The 24,513-nt window shown below is 51.5% G+C and overlaps 1 protein-coding gene across 3 annotated transcripts in view; it reads left to right on the forward strand.

The window, feature by feature from the left end:
- The window catches only part of GALNT16 (polypeptide N-acetylgalactosaminyltransferase 16), a 94,799-nt gene that overhangs the window by 57,896 nt on the left and 12,390 nt on the right, over positions 1-24,513 (forward strand). For all 3 annotated transcript variants that reach the window (XM_522885.8, XM_009428019.4, XM_063793616.1), the window contains exons 3-13: positions 3,176-3,333; positions 7,106-7,204; positions 7,748-7,815; positions 8,373-8,438; positions 10,867-10,988; positions 13,883-13,970; positions 15,501-15,585; positions 15,914-16,017; positions 21,070-21,196; positions 21,946-22,038; positions 24,103-24,186. In XM_522885.8, the coding sequence (XP_522885.5) occupies positions 3,176-3,333; positions 7,106-7,204; positions 7,748-7,815; positions 8,373-8,438; positions 10,867-10,988; positions 13,883-13,970; positions 15,501-15,585; positions 15,914-16,017; positions 21,070-21,196; positions 21,946-22,038; positions 24,103-24,186 (1,094 nt within the window). The remainder of the gene's footprint in view (positions 1-3,175; positions 3,334-7,105; positions 7,205-7,747; positions 7,816-8,372; positions 8,439-10,866; positions 10,989-13,882; positions 13,971-15,500; positions 15,586-15,913; positions 16,018-21,069; positions 21,197-21,945; positions 22,039-24,102; positions 24,187-24,513) is intronic.

The raw sequence follows: 24,513 nt of genomic DNA on the forward strand, positions 1-24,513 counted from the left end.
TTTCCACATTCCCAGCCTCTTACCCAGTGTATGTACATAGTAGGTTTTCACTCAGTATTTGCTGAGTTAATACCAGTGTTGTTAAGTACACTGCCTATGAATACACAGGGCAGACATTGAATCAGGCTATGGAGCATGGGAGGGCATCAAAGACGATTTTGTGAATTCATGACTTGGGTGGAACTGCTCATCTCTGCAACAGGGAATGCAGGAGAAGCAGCAGCTTTGGGATAAGTGGGGAATTTGTTTTGAGATGCCAAGTTAGGGGCACCCATGGGACATTCAAAGACCTGAAGTCTCAAGATCAAAGAATGGGGCTAAAGGCAAAAGGAGGAGTTCAAGAGCTGGAAGGAAATGATTATGATCTGGGCATTGGAACTGGGGTTACATATCGGAAGTAGAACAGCTCTGGGTGGTGACCGGGGCGAGGCCAGAGAGAGCTGAGGAGAGAGGAAGTGAAAGCCCTTCAGAGGTCATGGAATTGTGGCCAGGAGCCACAACCTACCCTTCCTCAGGATCCCCTTCACTTCACTGGCTCAGGGCCAACTGACATTTCAGCTCCAACCCCAAGGAACAGCAGGGTCATCCTGAAAGGAGAGCTAAGGCCTCTGGGCCTATTGTTTCCATGACACCTGTCTCACAGGTGAAGAGTCAAACCCCAAACCCTGATACCACCTGGAGCGGGGTTGGACCACCCAGAGAATATGGCTTGTGGAAGGGAACAGCAGACTTTACTTTTCCCAAAAGCATCTTTGAGGATGTGTAACTCAATTTCGAGGCCTTGGGAGGAACCTCTCTAGAGAGCCTGGGCCTGAGCAGACATTCTTCCACAACAGTCTCCATGGCCCTGAGGAAGCCTTGAATGAAGTGGGGAAGGCAGCAGGCTGGGGCAGGGGGAACTATCTCAGAAACCTTACTTCTGCTTCCTGGCACATAGGAGGCGCTTGGTGGAGCTTTGTTGAATGAATGCATGCATGAATGGATGAGTGAATGCAAGCATTCATAAACAAATGAATGCATGTTTAGGTGATTCAGAAGGGTGCCCCAGTGCCTGGTAGATGGGTGACTGTCAGTCAATGTTCACTGGGCAATGAATGAGTGTGGGATGAGGACTCAGAGGTTTCCTGAGCCCACAGAGTGGCCGTAAGTCCTAAATAAACAAACATGGCTATTTCCCACAGCTGACCTGGAGGATAATGAAGTGCACACTCTCCCTTTGGGAGCTTCAGCAAATCATCCCTCTGCAGTTTGTCTTTAATTTTAGCTCCTTTGCCATCAACTGGAGGCTCCGTTCCATTTCCCTGACCTAGAGCTAAGAGGGCATCCATCGCTCTCCCAGGTGGGAAGGACAAAAAGAATCACTCTCCCTTTCAGAGTTGGATGGCTTGGATCCTTCTGGCGATCCAGGGCCCAAGCCAGAACATTCCTTTTCTCCCTCTCTCCCTCCTTCCTTCCTTCCATCTTCCGTCTTTCCTGAAATGGATTTTGAGTTCACTGGGGGCTCCGCCACATCTGTTCAGTCTCTGGCATGGCACCACCTCAGTGTTCCACACAGCAGCCACAGCAGTGTTACCATCATGAGCATCTGTGTCTAGCATGGGGTGGGCCCAGTGGACACGAGGACATCTCCCTCACTGTTCTGCCCTCAGGGAACCTCCAACTGGCTCCTAGGACAGGAGGCAACCCTAGAAGGTAGCATCGCTACAGAGTGGCAGCAGTTCAGGAGATCAGAGCTCCCCGGACCCTGGGCATGCCTGTCCAGTGAGGTCGGGGGCTAGGCTCTCAGGGGAACATAGAGGCCCTGAGCTGCTGGTGACAGTCCCAGTGTCATTCCACACAGCGATCCACTCCCCACAGGTCTAGCTGCCTTGCTGGGACCATCCCTCTAGGACTAGGCCTGTGATAGCATCCTCATGCAAGAGTTTTGTGAGTGGGCAATTCTCACCCTCCTTTCTGCTTCCTCTGGGGCCCCAGCTTCAGCCCAGGGCTGATGGTTGTGCGGAAAGTTGGAGTTGGGATGTACCCACAGTTGATGATATTTCATGGCACTCTGGAGAACATCCAGCCAGCAGTTTGGTTCAAGTAATGAGATGTCAGGGTGCTTGCATCCATCTGTTAATTTCAGATGTGTCCTTCCCCAGTGTCTGTTGCTGGAGACTCTGGGAGCACAGGGTAGGGTGTGGCCATGAAGGAATGGGATGGGCAATGGCATCTGCCATCCATCACTGCCCAGCACTTAGTGCCTGGGGACCAATGGATCTTACAGGGACCATTTCAGGAGCAAGCAAAAGTCCCAGAGAAGATGCATCACTGTTTGAGCACTTGAGTTCTGGTAGCTCTGGCATCAGCCTGCAGGGGTTTGCTGTCCTTACAGGTAGTTCTTTATGCAGCAGATTGTCCAAGCCCTGGTGTTTTACTGATCGGGTGCCTCATATAATGCCTAGGCCAGGGCTAGGCCCAAGTTTCTGCCTAGGAGACTGTCAATCTGCAGGCGCTTGGCAGCGTCCATTCTGGTTTGTAGTCCCCTCAGGACACCTTGCCTTAGAGGTCTGGTGCACTCCAGGACTCACCCTCCCCATATCCCGCAAAGAACATTGGTTAAGAGCATGGGCTTTGGAGTCGGAATGACCAGTTTAAATCCAGACCTTGTGACTTACTAGCTCTGACCCTGGATGCTTTTTAAAAAGCCTCTTGATGGCCGGGCGCGGTGGCGCATGCCTGTAATCCCAGCACTTTGGGAGGCTGAGGTGGGTGGATCACTTGAGGTCAGGAGTTCAAGGCCAGCCTAGACAACACCACGAAACTCCACCTCTACCAAAACTATGAAAATTAGCTAGGCGTGGTGGTGCGCACCTGTAATCTCAGCTACTTGGGAGGCTGAGACGGGAGAATCGCTTGAACCTGGGAGGCAGAGGTTGCAGTGAGCCAAGATCTGCACTCCAGCCTGGGTGACAGAATGAGACCCTGTGTCAAAAAAAAGAAAAAAAAAGAAACCCTCTTGAGCCTCAGTTTTCTCTTCTGTACAATGGGGGAGATAATGGTCTCCTCCTCATAGAGTTGGCGTAAGGCACAAATGAGGCCACGTGGCTGGCTCCCGCCTGGTGTGTGCTGAGCACTCGCCATGCGGTGGGGTCCTCCTGCCTGTGGTCCTCTCTGATGCTGACCTTCATCTCAGGTGACAGGAACTCCCTCGAAAGGCTTTGATGAGAAGGCCTACCTGTCGGCCAAGCAGCTGAAGGCTGGAGAGGACCCCTACAGACAGCATGCCTTCAACCAGCTGGAGAGTGACAAGCTGAGCCCGGACCGGCCCATCCGGGACACCCGCCATTACAGGTACGGCCTCCATCGTGTCAGTAGAGGAAGAAAGGCTGAGAAAAGGCCAACATTGTTTAGTTTGTCTTTTACATGTATCTAAGAAATGAGGATGATTTCCTCAGACTGTGTCCAGTGATTTAGACATTCAAAAACCCTCACCCTCTGTTGCTTGTTTACCTGACCTACTGAGGCCCTGCCAAGACCAAGGAAACCGCTCCGCTGGGGCCAAGGAGGCCCCAAGGCACTTCAGTCTGGCGCCCCAGCAAAAGTGACCTGGGAGGGGACCAAAGGAGGTCCGTGGCGGTAGGTGAGCCAGGCGCTCTTGGGGCCTTACTGGTGGTGCCTAAAGTGGAGAGAGTCACAGCCCTGCACATTGCAAACAGTGGGGTGCTGTGGCCCACCCCATTGACCTCCCTTTCCTGCACCACAGCTCCACCTCCTCAGCAACTCCCAGAAATGCTTCCTAGTCTTGTTCTTAGTTCTCCCAGGATGGTGAGGAGAGAGGGGCCTTAGACCAGGACCAAGGAAGCCTCCACTCTCATCCCAGCTCAGTGTGCGTGACCGGCCTTAAGCAAGGCATTAGCCCCTCTCTGGGTCTAGGCCCTTGTGTGTTCTGTCTAGAGCGTGAAAGTCACCATCTCCAGTCTTTCCTCTTCCTGCCATCACCTGCAGGAACAGTCTGAGTTCCTGATGCTGAAGCACCACCCCCCCCTCCCCATGACCTGGCCTTACCCACCTTTCCCCCAGCACTTGATGGTCCTGCAGTCCCAGATTCCTCCCTCCTTCCTTCCTTGCTTTCACACATGCTGTTTCCTCTGCCTAAACGCACCTCCTCCGCCCCACCTACCCTTTGAGCTACTTGGCTCACTTCGAGGACACTTGGCTCACTGTCCTCTCCTCCATGGAAGGCTCCTTCCCAACCTGGGCTAGGTTGGGCCCCTCTTCTGTGCTCTGTGCAGACATCTCACAGAATGGCCAGGGCGCTGTTGGAGCTGACCCACGGCTGTGCCTGCAGCTATGTGCTCAGAGCTAGGCTGGGCCTCCGTCTGGTCCTGGCTTGAGGGTAGCAACAATGACTTGGATCAAGGTTGCTTTTACTTCTGAAGCAGCTACTCCACAGCACAAAGGGTATAGGTGAGGTGAGGGTGCGAGAGGGCCTGGTTCTAGCACCTTCCTTGCCACTCACAGATGCATGCCTGAAGTCCAGGGTGCTTGGTGGCCTGTGCAAGGTGAGATGAACACAGGGCTGGGGGAGCCCCAGACCTTGGCCTTGCTGTCCTGTAATGCCAGCACTGTCAGCCTCCAGAAACCACTCATGCAGCCAAGTAAGACGGTACTCCTGCTTCACGGCAAGGCCAACACCAGGTCTGCTGGCTGTTTCTGGGCCTCAGAAGTTCTTCTCACCCAGTCCTGGGCAGCGTCCCCTCCTGTCTGCCTGTGCTGCAGAAGAGGTTACATCCACATAGCTCCACTTAGAGACCTTTCACGGGCAGCCCTAGCCATGGCTGACCTAGTCCCAGGGTCTAGAGGATCTGTTGGCCCCAATCTGTGAATTGAGGGCTTGCCCTGGATAATCTCTGTTCACCCCCCAGCTTACCTGACTCTGAACCGTCTCAGGTGCTCACTGAGAAACTTAAAGGGGGAATTGCCCTGGGGGCTATGTACATTTTTTAATGAGACGCTTTAAATCCAGGGTAGTGGTGGGTTGATGAGGTGCCACATGCTGCTGCTGGGCCCTGTCAGAAAGCTGAGGTGGGCCAGGCACAGTGGCTCACACCTGTAATCCCAGCACTTTGGGAGGCCTAGGCGGGTCGATCATTTGAGGTCAGGAGTTCAAGACCAGCCTGGCTATCATGGTGAAACCCTGTCTCTACTAAAATACAAAAATTAGCTGGGCGTGGTGGTGGGCACCTGTAATCTCAGCTACTCAGGAGGCTAAGGCAGGAGAATCTCTTGAACCTGGGAGGCAGAGGTTGCAGTGAGCCAAGATCGCAGTACGGTACTCCAGCCTGGGTGCCAGAGTAAGGCTCTGTCTCAAAAAAGAAAAAAGAAAGCTGAGGTGGCTCACGGGGTGTGTGTGTGTGTGTGTGTGTGTGTGTGTGTGTGTGTGTGTGTAGGGAAGCAAAGGACGTGCTGGCTTTAGTGGGCAGGCCTCCTGCCATGGTGGGGCCAGTTTGCTGGTAGAAGCTGCTCTTCCTTGCAGCCCTGCAGGCTGTAGTGTCCGCTGGACTCCAAATTGTCAGGTTCATTTCTGGTCCAGCCTCAATCTAGGGAGCCCGCTCCAGGCGAGCAAAGGGACATAAACCACATAAGACAGGCCGAGGAGGATCACAGAGAAAACCCCATCAGCTCCAAACTCAAAACTCAGGGCTGGGACAAACCCCTTTAGAGGCTCCTGGCTCCTGGGAGCCAGATAAACCCCCATGCTAAGTAACATCAATCCCAGAGGCATACATGCCGAAAGGGTTGGAGGGAGCCGGTGGGGAGGTCAAGTGCACCCTTCAGATGGGGTGTGGGTGGGTTTGCCCCCTTCAGGGAGACGTCGCTGTCCCGATTCCCTCCTTTCTGGGCACCGGATGGTTGGGGGATCAGGACAGAGGACTGGGGCCCTGGAGGTCAGCACTGGGAGGGTGCACACTTAGGAGGTATTTGCTGCTCCCAGCACACCCCAGCTCAGCTGGCCAAGCTCACTCCCTCCCCCACAATTCATAGGCCCTTGAACAGCATGGTTTCTCAAGGGGTAGAAGGCAAATTTCCCTCCGCCACCACTACCCTACACCCCCTCTCAAGGAGAATTATTGCACAGCCTCTCAAGATTTCCCCCAGGGGGGTCCCAGGCTAGTGGGACTCCTGCCTGTCTGACCCAGTCTGCTCTGCAGGGCAGGAAACAGGCCTGGGAATTCGGGCTGTAAGCTGCTGTCAGTAGAATGAATGCCACAATGAAAAAATGGGCACTGCTGGAATAGTCAGAGAGCAATTGTAATGAAGATTGCTATGAAAACCAGCAACGGAGGCCACCTTCCAGCACCCCAGGAGCTCAAATAAATGCATGCGCAGAAACAACAGGGATGAAGTCTGGCAGGAATGAATTGTTTTCACTCCCTTTCTAGAGGAGAGGGAGCCGGTAGGCCAGAAAATGTGGTGTCTATGGATGGCTGGGGAGGGAGGAAGTGACGGGATAGGCCTTTGGTGTCTTAACAGAGGCTTGTTTCCTCCAGGGGACCCAGTACCCTGGGAGGAGCGAGACTACTCCCCAGCTTGTTGTCTGCAGCAGGGCTGTCAGTGTTGGGCAGTGACAGGGAGGAATTCCCTGGCAGCCAGGGTAGGGGTGATTCCTCTGCAGATGCTACCAAATGTCCTGAGCTGGGAAGAGAGAAGGAAGAAGCTCCAGGGTATCAGGACAAACAGAGGTAGTTTTCCCTCTCGCACATACCCCCCACCATACGACAGAGTGTGGTCAGGGCTGTATCCTGGGGCCTGGTGCAGTACCTGTACATCCTAGGGAGCCCCCTCTGGGGGCTCTGAGATCTCTGGTAAAGAGCCCCCGGGCCTTGGAAGGTCTCCCAACCTGCTGCTTCCCTCCCAGGACCCCAGGATGGGTGGCATCGGGGCTCTGGGCCAGTGCGGGATGCAGCATGGGGGTGGAGGCGCGGGGCCTCTGGCCTGGCTGTGGGTGTGCCTTCTCTGCCTGGCAGAAGTATTCTCAGGCACAAGACCGGACAAAGAAAAACCTTGACCTGCCCTGAGGATGCCCTCCTGGCTGGCTCTGACCTCTGTGCTCCCTTCTCAGCTGCCCATCTGTGTCCTACTCCTCGGACCTGCCAGCCACCAGCGTCATCATCACCTTCCACAATGAGGCCCGTTCCACCCTGCTGCGCACAGTGAAGAGGTAAGTCCAGCCATGGGACTCTCATCTCGGTGCTGGCAGGGGAGGACATTGGGATTGGGCGCTGTGGCCAGACAGCTTCAAGCCCAGCAGGTGCTGGAGGCTGAGTCCTGTACTTCTGAGAGGCTGAGACTGGTGCATCAGGGCCAGGAAGACCCCAGAAGTCAAACTGTTAGAGGAATGCGACAGTCAAACACCAGGTCAGATGTCCAGGACAAGGGCAGAAATGCAGGTGTCAGGAGCTGAGGGAGGCCGGGCTAGACAGGAGGCCTCAGGAGGGTGATGGAAGCCCAGCAGTGTCTGTCAGTGTCAGAGAGAGGTGGATTGGAGGTGCATTCTTCCTGCTAAGCCTGGGCTTGTGGTCAAGTTGAACTCCCATCTCCCCATTTCCTCAATGAACTTAGACAAGAATAGGATTCAGGTAGGAGCGCCCAGCATGCTGGCCCTGGAGCTGGGTGGCTGGGGAGTCCCACGGCCCCGGGAGTGGTAAAAATGGGAGGTGGTTCCTAAATCCAGGCTCTTTCTCTGTTTCCACTGCTACTGTAGTGTCCTGAACCGAACTCCTGCCAACTTGATCCAGGAGATCATTTTAGTGGATGACTTCAGTTCAGATCGTGAGTAGTCACCTTCCTTTTTGCAGCCCTCCATTCCGCCCTTGTCCCTGTTTCCCCAGAACACCAAGGCAAGCACCCTGAGGTTGTCCTGACCATCGCAGACACCTTTCTGCCCCCGGCAGGGATCCTGTCTTTTCTAGGACCCCTCCCCGGTCCTGTTCCCTGGTGTCAAAGGAGGGGAAAGAAGGGTGGGTGTTGCTTTGGATGGGACACTAGTGAGATGATATTGTTTTTAAAAAGTAAAGAAAATCAGCAGCATCCTTCATTATTACAACTGCCAAATGCAGATGATAGCTGGGCTGGTAGCCACCCCCAAGCGTGCTTTCTAGTGCTCCCTGAGGTGGAGTGGAGTACTGCCATAGGTACAGGCACTCTTCAGTCTGGCCTGAGAGTGGGGCAGGGCAACCCTTCGGCCAGTAGTGATGACCATACCTCTTCCCAATCCCCATCCCCAACCCTTTCCTGGGCTTAGTATGGGGCAATTTTCATGGCAGCCAAACCACTAGTGGCCTGATGCCCATGTCTAAATGAGCTTGCCTTCCTCTTTACATCCTCAGCGGAAGACTGTCTACTCCTGACCAGGATCCCCAAGGTCAAGTGCCTGCGCAATGATCGGCGGGAAGGTGAGTCCTTGCACCCTGGGTCCCACCAAGGGCCCATCTTGGTGTCATCCTGTGCACTTCCCCACTCTCTCTTGGTGCTGTGGCACACCAAGCCAACATGGTCCTGCTGCATTCCTGATGGCTGGGACCAGGTTCTGCAGAAGACTCTCCTCCTTCCCAGATCAGCCCCATCAAGGCACAACTGTAGGCAAGTTGCTCCATCTCTGACTGCCTTAGCTGTCTGTCCTGAGAAATGGGATAAGACAGTCCCTTTCTGCCTTGCAAGGTGATTGTAAGGATTGCATGAGACAGGCTGTGTGGACAGGCTTTGAGAAAAATACAGAAGCATAAAGCAGATGTGATCTCACTTCCAATCCAGATGTGTTTTGGAGTAGCTACTATAGCGTGGCATTGTGCATGGCACTCTAGGGGACACGAAGGAAGTACAAAGCATAGGCCCTGCCCTCGGAGAGCTACTACATAGCCAAGGGGTCAGAATCCACTGCAGCCACAGGCTGGTTGTGGTTGTGTATGAATAGCATGGAGATCGGAGGAGAGCTGGAGTGAGCAGGGAAGGCTTCCATGGAGGAATGGGCCTCAATGGGGTGTGGGGGCATCATGAGACAGGTAAAGGGGAGCAACGGAGGGCATGCCAGCTTGTGCACTCTGCAAGCAAAGGCATCAGTCAGGGGTACGGGCATGCGCAATACTAACAGCCCCTTTCCTGAGGTCTCCTCCCCTGCGGGCATCCACTTTGCTACTTTCAGTCCTTGTACTCAGCCCACTGTGCCCGTTGTACAGACAAGGGAACTGGGGTTTAAGGAGCTTCAGCGATTTGCCCAGGGTGATGAATAGAGCAGCCATGGTTCCAACCTGTGGGGCCCAACCCAAAGGCCAGCCTCCTAACCTCCCTCTACTCATACTCCCTTCCTGCGAGACCCCAGGCCTGGCCAGCAGGGGGAATGGATGGAGTGAATTGAGATGATAGAAGACCTTGGAAGCCAGAAGAAAGCATTGACTTCATAAGGCAGAGGTAGCAGGGAGCCACTGAGGTTTTAGAGTGAGAGAGGGATGTGATAGATATGTTTAAAATAATCCCAGCACTTTGGGAGGCTGAGGCGGGCAGACCACTTGAGGTCAGGAGTTCAAGACCAGCCTGGCCAATGTGCTAAAACCCCGTCTCTACTAAAAATACGAAAATATCTGGGTGTGGTGGCACATGCCTGTAGCCCCAACTACTCAGGAGGCTGAGGCAGGAGAATCACTTGAACGCTTGAACCCAGGAGGCAGAGGTTGCAGTGAGCCAAGATTGCGCCACTGCACTCCAGCCTGGGTGACAGAGCGACACTCAGTTTCGAAAAGAAAGAAAGAAAGAAAGAAAGACCAGTCAGGCCAAGGGGCCACAAGAATACCAGTGAGGGAGACCCTCAAACCAGAATGGAAGTGGCCGAAGTTAAATCCTTCCCAAGCCACTGGGCTGTAGGTACCGTCAGGTCTGGGAATATGCTGTCCCTGGATTTGACAACAGTAAATGTAAATTTATGACTCGATGCTTTGTAGACACTTTTGGAGTGGAGATTGATGGGCTTTTGGCTGGCGGGCGGGTTGGTAGGCAGCTAGAGGCAGAGTGTGGGGCAGAGGCATGGCTAGGGAAATGTCTCCAAGGAGCTGCTTATACTCAGAGCTCTAAGAGTGAGGCCCTTCCCTCCCACAGCTCACAGGGCACACATGGCCACTCTGGCAGGGGCAGGAGAAGCTGGGCCTCCTCCCTCCTGACCAGGCAGGTCTCCACCCAGAGCAGAGTGCTGCCCAAAATGAGGCTGGTGAGGCTTTCGGGGGACAGGCACAGAAGAACAGAACCTGACATGTGTGGGTCTCCCAGGCACCAAGCTCTGTCCCTGTCGTCTTGTTTGATCCTGACAGTCAGGGATTATTATCTCTCTGAATCTTATAGATAAGAAAACTGAGGCTCAGAGCGGTTAAATAACATGCTGAAGGTAAGGAAAGGGGCTGCCATACAAACTTAAGCCTATCTTAGTCTCGAAGATGATCTCCATGCTACACATAGGGGTATGGATGGAGGGGACGACCCAGAGGTTCCCATGGGAAAAAGTTTTGTTTTCTGGTTCTCCTTTGGGATCAAACTACTTTATTGCACTTTCCACGCTCTAAACTGTGACTGTTCATCATTGTGTCCCTAGAGCCCAGACAGTGACTGGCACATAGAGGGCACTCGGGGTGTGACCCTGGAGTGATGATGGTTGATGGGTGGATAAGGAGAAGCAAGGGAGGGAGGCGGGAAACAAGCAGAAGTATAAAGTCAAATCTAATCAGAATAACTCAGGAAACCTCAGCCCCTGAAGGAGAGGAGAGCCTTGGGACTTTGGGGGACAGGTGGGAAGCCAGTTGGCCCAGTCCCAGCGCCAAGCCCTGTCTACTTCTCTTGTAGGGCTGATCCGGTCCCGAGTGCGTGGGGCGGACGTGGCTGCGGCTACCGTTCTCACCTTTCTGGATAGCCACTGCGAAGTGAACACCGAGTGGCTGCCGCCCATGCTGCAGCGGGTGAAGGAGGTGAGCCACTGTCTCTGGGGAGCTGGGCGTCCTTGGGGACTCAGCCACTACGTTCCTGGCACCGAGGCCTATGGGACAGTATTTGAAGCTGGGCAGGCATCGTAGGAAGCCCAAATAGTCTACTTCCCCCTGAGTGACTTCACCTTATTGAGTTTTCTCATCTGAAAATGGGGATAATTGTCATAATTATCCCACTGGGTTATTGTGAGAATGAAATTGGATGAAAGCCTGGGTGAACTACAAAGCTCCTGCTACAAATGGGTGTTGTTTTTCTCCTGGGAGAGTTAGGGTCCTGTGCTGGGAGAGCTTTTGTTCAGGCTGGGAAGCCCTTGCAAGAGGGAGCAGAGGATGTTGTTCTCAAAGAGAGGCGAGGGTAGAAGGGCCCCTGCCACGTGCCTACTGTTCTCCAGAACAGGGAGGATTTGGACAGATGGCAGAAAAGGATGAGGTGATTACAACCCGACCATAAAAAGACAAATAACCCAATTCAAAAATTGGCAAAGGGGCCTGGAGCGGTGGCTCACCCCTGTAATCCCAGCACTTTGGGAGGCCGAGGAGGGCAGATCACCTGAGATCGGGAGTTCAAGACCAGCCTGGCCAACATGGTGAAACCCCATCTCTACAAAAGTACAAAAAGTAGCTGGGCATGATGGCGGGTGCCTGTGCTCCCAGCTACTTGGGAGGCAGAGGCGGGAGAATCACCTGGTCCCGGGAGGCAGAGGTTGCAGTGAGCCAAGATCACACCACTGCACTGCAGCCTGGGCAACTGAGCGAGACTCCATCTCAAGAAAAAAAAATTGGCAAAGGATTTGAGTAGACATTTTTTCAAGGAAGATATAGAAATGGCCAATAAGCCTAGGAAAAAGATGCTCAGCATCATTAGTCATTATGGAAGTGCAACTCAAAACCATAATGAGATGCCACTTCACACCTACCAGGATGGCTAGAATCCAAAAGATGGACAATAACAAGTGCTGGCAAGGACATGGAGAAATAGGAGCTGTATCAGGCCATTCTTGCATTGCTATAAGGAAATACCTGAGACTGGATAACTTACAAATAAAAGAGGTTTAATTGGCTCACGTTGTACAAGCATGGCACTGGCGTCTGCTTGGCTTCTGAGGAGGCCTCAGGGAGCTTTATTCATGGCAGAAAGTGAAGGGGGAGTAGGTACCTCACATGGCGAGAGTGGGGGCAAGAGAGAGTTGGGTGGAGGTACTACATGCTTCTAAACTAACCAGATCTCACGAGAAGTCACTTACTGTCAGGAAGACAACACCAAGCCATGAACGATCCACCCCCATGACCCAAACACCCCCAACTAGGCCCCATCTCCAACCTTGGGGATTACATTTCAACATGAGATTTGGGGGGATAAATACCCAAACCATATCAGCAGCCTTCATATATTGCTGGCAGGAATGTAAAGTAGGGCAGCCACTTTGGAAGGCAGTCTGGCAGTTCTGCGAAAGTTTGAACATAAGTTAGTTAGCATATGACCCAGCAGTGGAGCTGCTAGGTGTATACCCGAGAGAAATGAAAACATATGTTCACACAATAACTTCAGAGCAGCACTATTCAGAATAACCAAAAAGTAGAAAAAATCCAAATGCCTATCAACTGACGAATGGGTAAATAAAATGTGGTGTATCCATACAACAGAATTATCCAGACATTAAAAAAATGAAGAACTGATACATGCTACAACATGGATGAACTTTGAAAACCTACGTGAAGTGAAAGCCAATCACGAAAAGCCATACATTGTATGATTCCTTTCATAGGAAATGTCCAGAATAAGCAAATCTATAGAAACAGAAAGTAGATTGGGTTTCTTGTCGGGGTGGTGAAATGTTCTGGAACAAGATAGTGGTAATGGTTGTACAATCTTGTGAATATACTGAAAACCATCAATTGTGTACTTTAAACCTGTGATTTTATATCTCAGCACAAAAAAAGTCTATAAAAAGGATGAGGTGAGGCCCTCCACAGAGCACTGAAAAACCATCAAAGATCTCTGCTGATCAGCCCCATCCCGGGCTTCTGTTATCCTGATCTAGGGTGGGAACTGAGGGGCAGAGCTGGATTCCAAGTTCCAGACAAGAGGATTTGGGGGGTGAAAGCAGAGTGGGGAAGGAGAAGAAAGAAGAGGCTCTGTTCCGTGTCCCCCATGGAGGGCGAAAGATGAGAAGGCTCATGAAGGGTGATGAAGTTTTACATGTGGTATATGACATAATCTACCACCCAAAAAAAGAGGCCAGCAAAATCAACATTATTCATCAAGGTTTTGGATTTGGATTTGTGTTCTGGGAGGTGATGCGGGGAGTGGTGAGTCTGACCTTGTAACAGTGGATGTGGTAGGAGAGGGATAGCACCCAGATTACATGGGGACCTCGGAGCCCCTGCCCTCCAGCTGCTGGTAGTCCCATTGGGAAGACTCAAACAACTATAATACAAAGGTAAATGATATTAATAAAGCAACAGTTCAGACCAGAAATAGAAGAGCCGCTTCAGGCAGCACAGTGAGTCACTGTCCCAGGAATCATCTAGGCTGTCATTGTAAGAGTAGCTTAAAAGAGGAAAAAATCCTTCAGCCTGCAGCAGTCAAGGAAGGCTTCATGGAGTAGGTGAGATTCTAGCAGGGCTCAAAATAATGTGTGAGGAAGAGGCTTGGAGAGTACATGGGAGCCAAATAGGAACATCTAGGAGCTTGGGTGTGGTGATGCAGGACAGCTGCCAGGAGCCTGCCAGGGTTGAGGGGTGGCCCTGGGCATACCCTGCAGGAAGTGCTGAGTGCCCCATGTCTCAGAGAGGCCTTCTCCCCAGAGCAGGCAGCTAGGCCTTTTTCTGCAGAGAAGTCCCAGGCCTCACACCATCTCACATCTCTCTCCTAGGACCACACCCGCGTGGTGAGTCCCATCATTGATGTCATCAGTCTGGATAATTTTGCCTACCTTGCAGCATCTGCTGACCTTCGTGGAGGTGAGTTCTGCTCCCGGGGATGGGGCTGTAGACATGAAAGGAGGTAGGTGAGGCTAGGCAGGCAAAAACCCTTGCTTGCTGCTCTTTCCAGCTGTGCCAGAGAGCCTCATGAACCCCCCTTCCACCACCTCCAAAGAGAAAATGAAGAGGGATTGGGTGCAGCCCTGGGACTGGGGACAAAGGAGCAGAGCTGGCAGTTGCAGGCTTCTGATACAATCAGTAGCAGAGCCAGACTAATCTCTCATCTTTCCCTCCCTCCAAATATTGACACTTTCTTCCCAAATGCTGCCAGCCTAGGGATCATGGCCACAAGTCCCAGCAGAAGGCCATGATGTGACAGCTGTCTTGAAGATGGGGAGTGGGGAGCCCTCAGCCTTACATGACTTCCTAACACATGCGCCCCAGAGATGGTCAAGACCTGTGTTGTGTATGGCAACTATCAGCCACATTTGGCTATTGAGCTCTTGAAATATGACTAGTCTTGAAAAGTGACTAGTTGGAATTAAGAGGGCTATAGGCATAGAAAACCCACAGGTTACCCAGACTTAGTGTGAAAGAATGTAAGATACCTCATTAGTAATTTTTTGTATTGATTACATGTTGAAATGACAATATTTTTGATATATTACATTAAAAATATTTCGTCCAAATTAATTTCATATATTCTTTTTCTGATGTGATTACTAGAACATTTTGAATTATGTATTTGGCTTACATTTGTGCCTTGCATTATATTTCTTTTGGACTGTGACGGGCTGTTCAGTACAGTAGATAATAGTCACCTTTGGTTACTTAAACTTGCATTAATTCAAATTAAATAAAACTTAAAAGGCAGTTCCTTAACTGTACTAGCCACATTTCAAGGCTCAGTAGCCACATGAAGTTAGTGGCTACCATATTCGACAATGCAGATACAGAATATTTCATGATTGCAGAGAGTTCTATGGAACTGTGCTGCTGTAGAGAATCTGTTGCTGGGAGCTAGCGGGCACAGTGGATTTCCTGTTTGGGATCTGGACTCCCAGTATATGGACCCAGGCATTAGTTAGATTGTGAGTCTGAGTGGGATTCTGAAGGGAGCCAGGCATTTCCCCTTTGGGAAATCACCTCAGGGCTTTGGCACTGGCAGCTGCCCCTGCCTGGAATTCCCTTTCTCCAGGTATCTTCATGGATCTATCCTTCATTCAGCTCTCTACTCCAAAGTCACCAGAGAGCCTTTCCTGACTATTCTAACTAAAATATTAATAGTATGGGCACTCCTTCTTTGTTTTCTTTTCTTTTTTTTTTTTAGTACTTTCATCCCCAGCTGACATAGTCTCCATTGATTTATTTATCTTTGTAGCTTCTGTCTTACCCAGTAGATGGTACACTTCCTGAGAGGAGGAGCTTGGCTCATTCCGAATGAAGGAGGGACTGCACGAAGAGCCCAGGGCTCTGATCAGGGGAGACTCCGAGGGGTGGTGGAGTGAAGGGGCTCAGCAGCCTGCAGCTCTGCCCTGAGCTCTGTCCTCACCTTGCTGTGTCCCTTAGGGTTCGACTGGAGCCTGCATTTCAAGTGGGAGCAGATCCCTCTTGAGCAGAAGATGACCCGGACAGACCCCACCAGGCCCATAAGGTCAGGGCTGCGGTGGGCTCTGGGGGACCCCTTCCTTCCCTGGGTCAGGGGCCTGGGAGGCTCTTGGGAGGCTGTTATCGGTCGCTTGGGCTCCTGAGGCGCACTAAGTGCTGACTCTGTTCTGGGCCCTCGGACCCTGTATGCAGGGACAGCGAGGACAGAGGCCACGGGGACAGATGTGGGGGGCCAGGGAGCTGGCCAGACATCCTGCCCCAGTGACTCTGCAGGGAGGGATCTAGAGGCAGACGGTCTTGGGTCCTGGGGCCATCTAAAGGGCCTCCTTGCTTCTCCAGCTCACGTGTTGCGTCTTCCCTCTCCTTGCTCCCAGGACGCCTGTCATAGCTGGAGGAATCTTCGTGATCGACAAGTCCTGGTTTAACCACTTGGGAAAGTATGATGCCCAGATGGACATCTGGGGGGGAGAGAATTTTGGTGAGTTGGGAAATAGTAACAGTGAAAATAACAGTAGCAGTAATAACCATAGTTAACCCTGACAGAGCACTTTCTATGCGTGAGGACCTGCTCTAAGGACTTTACACACATGAGGTCATTTAATTCTCTCAAGGACCCTCTGAGGTAAGTACCATGATCTCCATTTTACTGATTTTAAAACCCAAGGCACAGAGAAGTTAAGCAATTTGTCCAGAGCCACACAGCTAGTAAACAAAGAGGTTCTATTTAGGGGGAGCCCGTGGTCACATGGCTGGACATGTGTGTGGAAGAACACACAACTGTATCACAGACCACAGCTTACACACGTGGCTGCTTCCCTACCAGCAAGGCTGGGAGGTGTGTGGTAGAGGGTGGTGGTGAAATGCTAAGTGATGGAGTCAGATGGCCTGGGTGCAAACCCTGGCCCTACCACCTGCATGCTGTTTGGCCCTGGGCAAGTTAAAGCCCTTTAAAGTCTGAGTTTCCTCAAGAGGTTGTTATGAGTACTAAATGAGGTGATGAGTTAAAGGCAGGTCACAGTGCTGGTGGCCACTGTCATTAGGCAGTCTCTAGACTCAGAAGCACAGGAAGCTGCCCCTCCCTGCCCTGAAGCAGCAGCGAAGGAGACAGAGGTGGGGGCAAAGTGTTCCAGTAGGGAGCTGGAGGGGGCTGGACCCTCACACACTTGCTTCTCAGCTCACGGTGTTGGGGCCACAGAGTACCAGGGAAGGGTTACCAAGTGGGATCGGAGCCCAAACTCTGGACTCCAGTATGTGTGGGCTGGCAAGCCAGTCAACTCTTTGAACCTCAGTTTCTTCATTTGCAAAACAGGGTTGCAAGTGAGATGGAGGTTAGATAAAGCGTGAGCATCGGTTAGGGTCCTGGCAGAATACGGAAGGTGCAACCGACTTGAGTGTTTATTAAAGGGCTTGTTTACATGGTGCAGGCAGGATAGAGGGAACCGCAGGGACAGCACAGTACTGGGCAGAGCTGTGACTTCTGGGAGCTGTAACCACCCCAAGGTCTGAAAGACAGGGTCAGGGAGCACCCCACGATGGAGCTGTGGTCTTGGGGCACATGCAGCCAGCCCATGGCACCAGGTGGAGAGTGTCAGGGCTAAACACTCACCCTCACTCTACCCCCACCCTGTCATCTCCTGCTGGTGCCTCCCTGTCTGCCTGAGGAAGGGAACCCAGCAGTGCAGCCCCCAGGGGCAGTCTCACAAACAGCGATGTGGAGACGGGGGCAGTGGGGAGCACCATTCTGGGGGTCTCCAGGAGCAGGGGCAGGTCCTTGGTGGCCTGTTCTTGCCCTCTTGGTGGACCCAGTCCTTCACAGAGCCCTCTCCCACTGCTTCCTTCTTCTTCCTGACCAGGTGTTCTGTGCAATAACTAGCACTGGTGGTATCTCACCCATTTGACAGGTAGAAAGACTGAGGCGGATGCTGCCTTCTAGATTTCAGTCCAGAAACTCCACATCTAATGGGCGTATGCAGCTCCTTTACCAGAGCCACTTATGTGTTGTGGGACGTTGGCAAAGGCACAGTCTATGTCTCTGAGACGTTAGGAGCAGGGATTCTTTAACTCTTTCTCCCTGATGAGGAAAATAGCAGTGAGGGGGCTTGCAACAGGCCTGATCCCGACTCAAAACCAGCTGGAGTGGGAATGGGCGTGGGACTCCCCCAGCTTTGTAACTTGCTTTTGGAGGCTGTTTCCAGGCAGGGTTCAGAGAAGTAAATTCTGGGAACTGGGGTGCAGTGACCCCTCCATTCTGACCCCTTTCATGTGTTTTGGGTCCAAGTGACCCGCTTTGTGTCTTCAATCTCGGCCTGAAGGGCTTTGGCAAAGCCAGTTTCCTGTGAAGACTTGGAAAGCTGGGAAACCCACAGTCTCCTTGCTCTGCCTCCAAAGGCCATTTTTTCTTCTTCTTTTTTTTCTGAGGCTAGAGACAGAGAAACAAGTGAATGATCAAACAGCTCACTTCAAACTCTGCCTGAGGCAAGGGCTCCGTGGTTGGAGAACTTGAAAGGTGAACCACAGAGTGGTTCTGGCAAGGGTTTTGTTTCTTAGAAGAAATTCAAAGAAATGTCTGGGCTAGCTGCAGTGCTCAGACGTTCAGCCGCTGGGACCAGTTTTGAGCTGTGAGACTCCTGTTGCTGGTGGGTTTGAGCCTTTCCTTTTATTCCTTTATTGAAGGAAGGGAGATTTCCAAACCAAGACGTGTTCTTTTGTCCCCAAAGAATTCCAAACTCGGGAGCCCAGAGGCTACCTTGAGTGGGGCTGGCAGATGTGCAAGGTTAGGATCCCCAACAAAGATGTGTTGGGGATCCTTTTAAAACATAGATTATGTTGCTTCTGCGCTCAAAACCTTGCAAGAGTTCTCATGTCATTCCGAGGAAAACCGAAACTCCTTACGGGCTACAGGGTATCTGCCTTTCCCTGCAGCCCTGCAGCCACACCCTTGCCCTCACTTCCCACTTCTCCCACCCTGCCTCACTCCACGTGGGCTGCACGGCCTCCTTTTTTTTCAGACAGAGTCTTGCTCTTATTGCCCAGGCTGGAAGGCAGTGGCACAATCTCACTCATTGCACTCTCTGCCTCCTGGGTTCAAGCGATTCTCCTGCCTCAGCCTTCTGAGTAGCTGGGACTACAGGCACACACCACCAGGCCCGGCTAATTTTTGTATTTTTAGTAGAGACGGGGTTTCACCACGTTGGCCAGGATGGTCTCGAACTCCTGACCTCTCAGGTGATCCGCCCGCCTCAGCCTCCCAAAGTGCTGGGGTTGTAGGCGTAAGCCACCGCCCCCAGCCAGCACGGCCTCTTTGAACTTGCCAGCTGTGCTGTTGCCTCTAGGGACCTGCCCTTGCCGGCTCCTCTGCCCGGAATGCTCTTCTGCTAGCCACAGGACTTGCTCCCTCATCTGTTTCAGGTCTTGGCTCAAATGTCCCTTTTATAGTGACAACTCCCCTCATCAGCCTGGTTTAAAACATAGTCTTAGTCCTCCCCCACCACCATCCACTGGCCCTCTTCAGCTCCCAGCCTGGTTCATTTTTCTCCATGGCCCTAACTACCATCTGATATGCTCTATTTATTTTATTTATTTTTTATTTTTATTTTTTCATTTTATTTATTTATTTATTTTTAGAGACAGAGTCTCCCTCTGTCACCCAGGATGGAGTGCAGTGGCACGATCTTGGCTCACTGAAACCTCTGCCTCCTGGGTTCAAACAATTCTCCTGCCTCAGCCTTCCAAGTAGCTGGGACTACAGGTGCATGCCGCCACACCCGGATAATTTCTTTTGCATTTTAGTAGAGACGGGGTTTCACCATGTGGCCCAGGCTGGTCTCGAACTCCTGAGCTCAGGCAATCCGCCGCCCTCAGCCTCCCAAAGTCCTAAGATCACAGGCGTGAACCACCGCACCTGGCTGACATGCTACATTTTTATGCATTTTCTTGTTTACTTGTATTTTTTTGCCCCTTATTTTATGGAGTTCCCGTCTTCTCACTTCCCTGCTAGAGTACAAGGGAATCTACAGCAGTGTCTGACATATAATGAAAATTTGCTGAGTGAACTAAAGAATCTGACAATGTGGCTTGCTGGACACAATGTGAACTTGATGCTGCACTTCTGCAACTGAATATTTGAGTGACCTTGGAGAGGTTATTTAACATCTTTGAGCTTCAACGTCCTCATTAAAAAAAATAAGGCTAAAAATCCTGACTTCACATGGTTGCAGTGAGAATTAGATATTGGATAGAAAGAGCATGGCATGTAGTAAGTACTCAGTAAATGGATGGTTACTGCTATTGTTATGGCCATTGTTGATAATAATAACAATAGTTAATGATATTATAGACATTATGGGCTGAGTGGGATGAAGTGACTTAACTAGCATAACAAAGTTGGGATGGCAGAAATGGAACCAGAATGCAGATCTTCTGCCCCCCAGGACTGTCCCCAGTTCTAAATCTTAGTTGCTGAGGCCAAACACAGAGCTCTGACCAGGAGAAGGGACGGATGCCTGGCAGTTTATAGGCAGACCTGGGGAAGCCCACTGATACAGCCATCCTTACATGTGGGTCCAGGTATGCCAAGTGTCCAGTCCTGGCCCTGAACCACATCTGGACGTCACTTGGTGCACACAGGCTGGCCAGAGGTGGGCTTTAGTCCTGCTTCCTCCACTCTGCCCTTTGCTAGTTACTGGGAGGGTCCTGATCAGCTATGCCTGGTGAGAGCCCCCAGGCCTGGTTGGAGATCATGAGTGTCCTTAGAGCCAGCTGAGGAGTGGGAAGAGACTATAGGGTTAATATGAAGGAAAGCAGGAAATCAAAAGAGATTATGTGAGATTCAGCCAGCTGTCAAGGTGGGTCCTTACCATAAATGGCAACTGGTGAGCGGAGATCAGAGTGGTAACTTTTGAGGTCCCCTTCTGGGCAGCAGGATGGCCACTGCTCTCCCGACACCACTGGGGACCACAGTCATCCACAAAAGCTGGTTCAGCTCCACCACCGCTGTCAAAAGGAGGCATGGTCAAGAGGGCCAGTGAGAGCCTGTACAAGGAGACCAACTGGGTCAAGAGGGAGGTTGGGGCCAGCCCAAGAGGTGCCAGCTGGAGCAGCCTATGGTTTGGTTGGTGGCTGGTTTTCCGACCTCTCAGGTGCACAGAGCTGGCTGATGAGCAGATGTGTTTTTCCTTAGCTCATGTCTGTCTGGGGCTTTCTAGACAGAGCCTGGAAATGATGCTGCTGTTTGGTTGTTTTCCTTCTACTTATGTTCTTGGTGTTCCTTCAAGCTTTTTCCACTGCTCTTCCTGGAATGGGCCACGGGGATCATGTGTATATGTGTGTGTGTGCATGTGCACGTACACACGTAGAGTGGGCAGTCAGGAACCTGTGCAAGGAGTGGGAGCACTCCATTTGAGCAGGCCCAGGAGCCCCGACCCCAACATGTACCTCCAGTGAGACACCAAAGGGAAGGGAAGCCAGCCCCTTCCCACCCTCACTTGCCAAGGAACCCCTTCCTCCTCCTGACGGCTACTATTTCCTGCAGAGCTCTCCTTCAGGGTGTGGATGTGTGGTGGCAGTCTGGAGATCGTCCCCTGCAGCCGGGTGGGTCATGTCTTCAGGAAACGGCACCCCTACAACTTCCCTGAGGGTAATGCCCTCACCTACATCAGGTAGGTCACCGAGAAAGGAGCACGGGACTCAGAGGAGGACACCAAGGCCCAAGCCCCCAGCCTTGCCAGTTATCACTATGTGACTGTGGGCAGCCACCTCACTTCTTGGGCCTCAGTTTCCCCATTTGCCCCCTCTGGTAACATCCTGGGATTGCAGGTACCTTCAGGGGTGGAGGGAGTTGCCACCAGGTCTCTCTTGCCTTGAGACTCATATGGACTTCCTTTGTCCATATGAGTCTCGGGAAATTGGCCAAATCCCCAACTAAGCCATGCTCTCCACTCATGGAGCCCTGAGTGCTGGTCATGGATGCCCGTGTCCCAACCCTGACTTGATCAACCATCTGTCCATCCCTATCCCCAGCTACAGGGTGCACTAGTCTCAAGGGAGAGTGGGTAATGTCCTAGAAGACCACTCCATGGTCTGCTCTCCTGAGGAGGTTGGCAGGGGAGGATGAGGGACTTGTCATGAGCACCCTCATACATGTGGATGGTTCTTCACCTTGTCGAGCTCATGCTTATTCGTACAGCGTTTGGAGCAGCAGCTGCCCAAGTCTAGCTGCATACCTACAAAGTCGATGGGTATTGACAGACTGTCTTCCAAAAGGACCGTGCTAATCTATACCATCCAAGTATCACCTTGCTCCTGAGATTCTCATCGTCCTGTATTCATGGATCAATTAATCTTGATCCTGACCGCTAACCCTGTTGCTTCCCTGGTGACCTTATTTTGCTCTTTCCTCTCCTTTTAGGAATACTAAGCGCACTGCAGAAGTGTGGATGGATGAATACAAGCAATACTACTATGAGGCCCGGCCCTCGGCCATCGGGAAGGCCTTCGGCAGGTGGGCCCCCCCCAGCTCCACTGTCTGACTCCCTCTACCCACATCAGCACAACCCCAGCAAAATACGAAGTGGTGTGTACGCCAGGGAACCACCCGCCACCTCCCCAGCCACTGAGGTCCCACTCTAATGGGCTTCTCTGGGTCCTGGGAGGGAATGCAACCGCAGAGACAAGACCTTAGGCTTTGAGGAGTGTGAAATCTCATGGGAGAGAAGGCTCGCTTATGAAAAAGAGCTGCCTGTCCACAGCTGCCTGCAGAAGAACAGGCATCTGTGGAACTGCTTAGGAGGGGGCTGCCTGCAGAAAGCATTTGGGGTTCTGCCTCCACTCCCTGTTCAAAATTGAGATCTGTTAGCCTATTTTCCTGTCATGGACTGTTAGGACTATGGTCTAGTTAAGCATTTTCAAAATGCAGATGGGTTGTGAAATCAATTTAGTGGGTCGTGACCAGCATTTAAAAAGAGAGAGAGAGAAGTAGAACCCTATAGATTAGATTAGTACAGAGCAGGATAGAAAATAAGAGTTGATTGCAGTTAAGGATTAGTATTGTCCTTATGAAACTCTTATTTCCGTTGTGGGTGCATGTGTGTGCATGCATGTACCTACACATGTACAGTCGCCCCTCTGCATCTGCAGGGGATTTGTTCCAGGACCCCCCACGGATACCAGAATCCACACAGATGCTCAAGTCCCTGATATAAAATAGTGTAGTATTTGCATACCCTATGCACAACCTCCTGAATATTTTAAATCATCTCTAGATTACTTATAATACCTAATACAATGCCTACACATCACTTCATTTGCATGGATTCAATGTGGTACTCGATGCGTGGCAAATTCAAGTTTGGCTTTGGAACCTTGTGGAATTTTTTTTTTTTTTCTAGATGGAGTCTCATTCTGTCACCCAGGCTGGAGCACAGTGGCACAATCTAGGCTCACTGCAACCTCCACCTCCTGGGTTCAAGCGATTCTCCTGCCTCATCCTCTAGAGTAGCTGGGATTACAGGCACGTGCCACCATGCCCAGCTGATTTTTTGTGTTTTTAATAGAGATGGGGTTTCACCATGTTGGCCAGGCTGGTCTCGAACTCCTGATCTCAAGCAATCTGCATATCTTGGCCTCCCAAAGTACTGAGATTACAGGCATGAGCCACTGCGCCTGGCCTGAAATTTTTTCCTAAGTATTTTTGATCCAAGGTTGGTTGAATCCATGGATGCAGAACCCACAGAAACTGAGGGCTGACTGTACATGGGGCGTATTAGATTACAATGTAAGATAGTTATCTCCTACTTAAGCTTGTGGTCAGAAAAGTTTGAAAACACTATTAATGATCATCAATGAATCTTCTCCCTATTTATTCATATCTATCTCCCTTTTTTTGAAAAAATAAGTTATGTCACTAAATATTTCTTGTAATGAGGAACTAACATTTACTTAGCACCTGCCCTGTGCTAAGTGCTTCACGTCCCCTTAATTCACTTGATTCTCACAAAAGCCTTCTGAGATGAGTGGTTGTGTCCCCAGTTGAATGTAGAGGAAACTGAGGCTCAGATAGCTGGTGACGAGGGCCGTCAACCAGTGTCCATTGTGGTGGGTGTACCTGAGGAACGTGAGGATGGCGGTGTCCCAAGGACACATCTAATGGTTTTATTTGCCAACACATCTAAAGATGTTTAAAACTTGCTCTTCCTGCTGTTAGACCTTCCTCCTGTACTTCTCATTAATTCTGCAAAGATAAAGACCAGTTCACGGTCTGCTAACAGAGGTCTTAAGGAGTGAGAAGCCGAGAGAAAGGCATGGTCCCGTATGGTCTGTGCTCACCCTGAAAGGTGAGCTCCAGGCAGGAATTTGATGAGTGAGGCATAGCCAGGAGACCTGCCTTGAGCTTGCAAGTCAGAGAATAACATCAGATAAGTGGCCAGGGCTGGACATGGCAGGCTGGAAGTCTCCTGGTCCTTGCCTGCCTGAGATAGATGGGGCTGGGGGACAGGCCTCTGGCATCCTCCCTCGGGCTGCCTTCCACACTGGCAGGCCAAAGCCCAAGCCCTGCCTCCTCCTACAGTGTGGCTACGCGGATAGAGCAGAGGAAGAAGATGAACTGCAAGTCCTTCCGCTGGTACCTGGAGAACGTCTACCCAGAGCTCACGTGAGTGCAGCCCTCATCTTGTGCATCCCCCAGGCGGGTAGGGGGTGGTTGGGGCCAGCGGCTTTGGTCCCACCCCACCCTTAGATCTCCTCAACACTGGTGATCTGGCTTTCTAGCTGCCGGGTTTTATCTTCACGTGACGGCTCTGGGGGAACTGAGAGGGCATTACTAGGGGTTATAAATTAGGTGTGGTGGGAACCGAATTTTTAATGGTTTCAGATCTAGATATGGACGTTATCCCCTTAGGAAACAACACTGCATTACATAGCAAAGGCTGCAGAGACATTCGTCCCCTTTAGCCCTGTTCTCTCCCTTCTGGGAGTTTAT

This window comes from Pan troglodytes, chromosome 15 (assembly GCF_028858775.2).
Source record: "Pan troglodytes isolate AG18354 chromosome 15, NHGRI_mPanTro3-v2.0_pri, whole genome shotgun sequence".
Lineage (NCBI taxonomy): Eukaryota > Metazoa > Chordata > Mammalia > Primates > Hominidae > Pan > Pan troglodytes.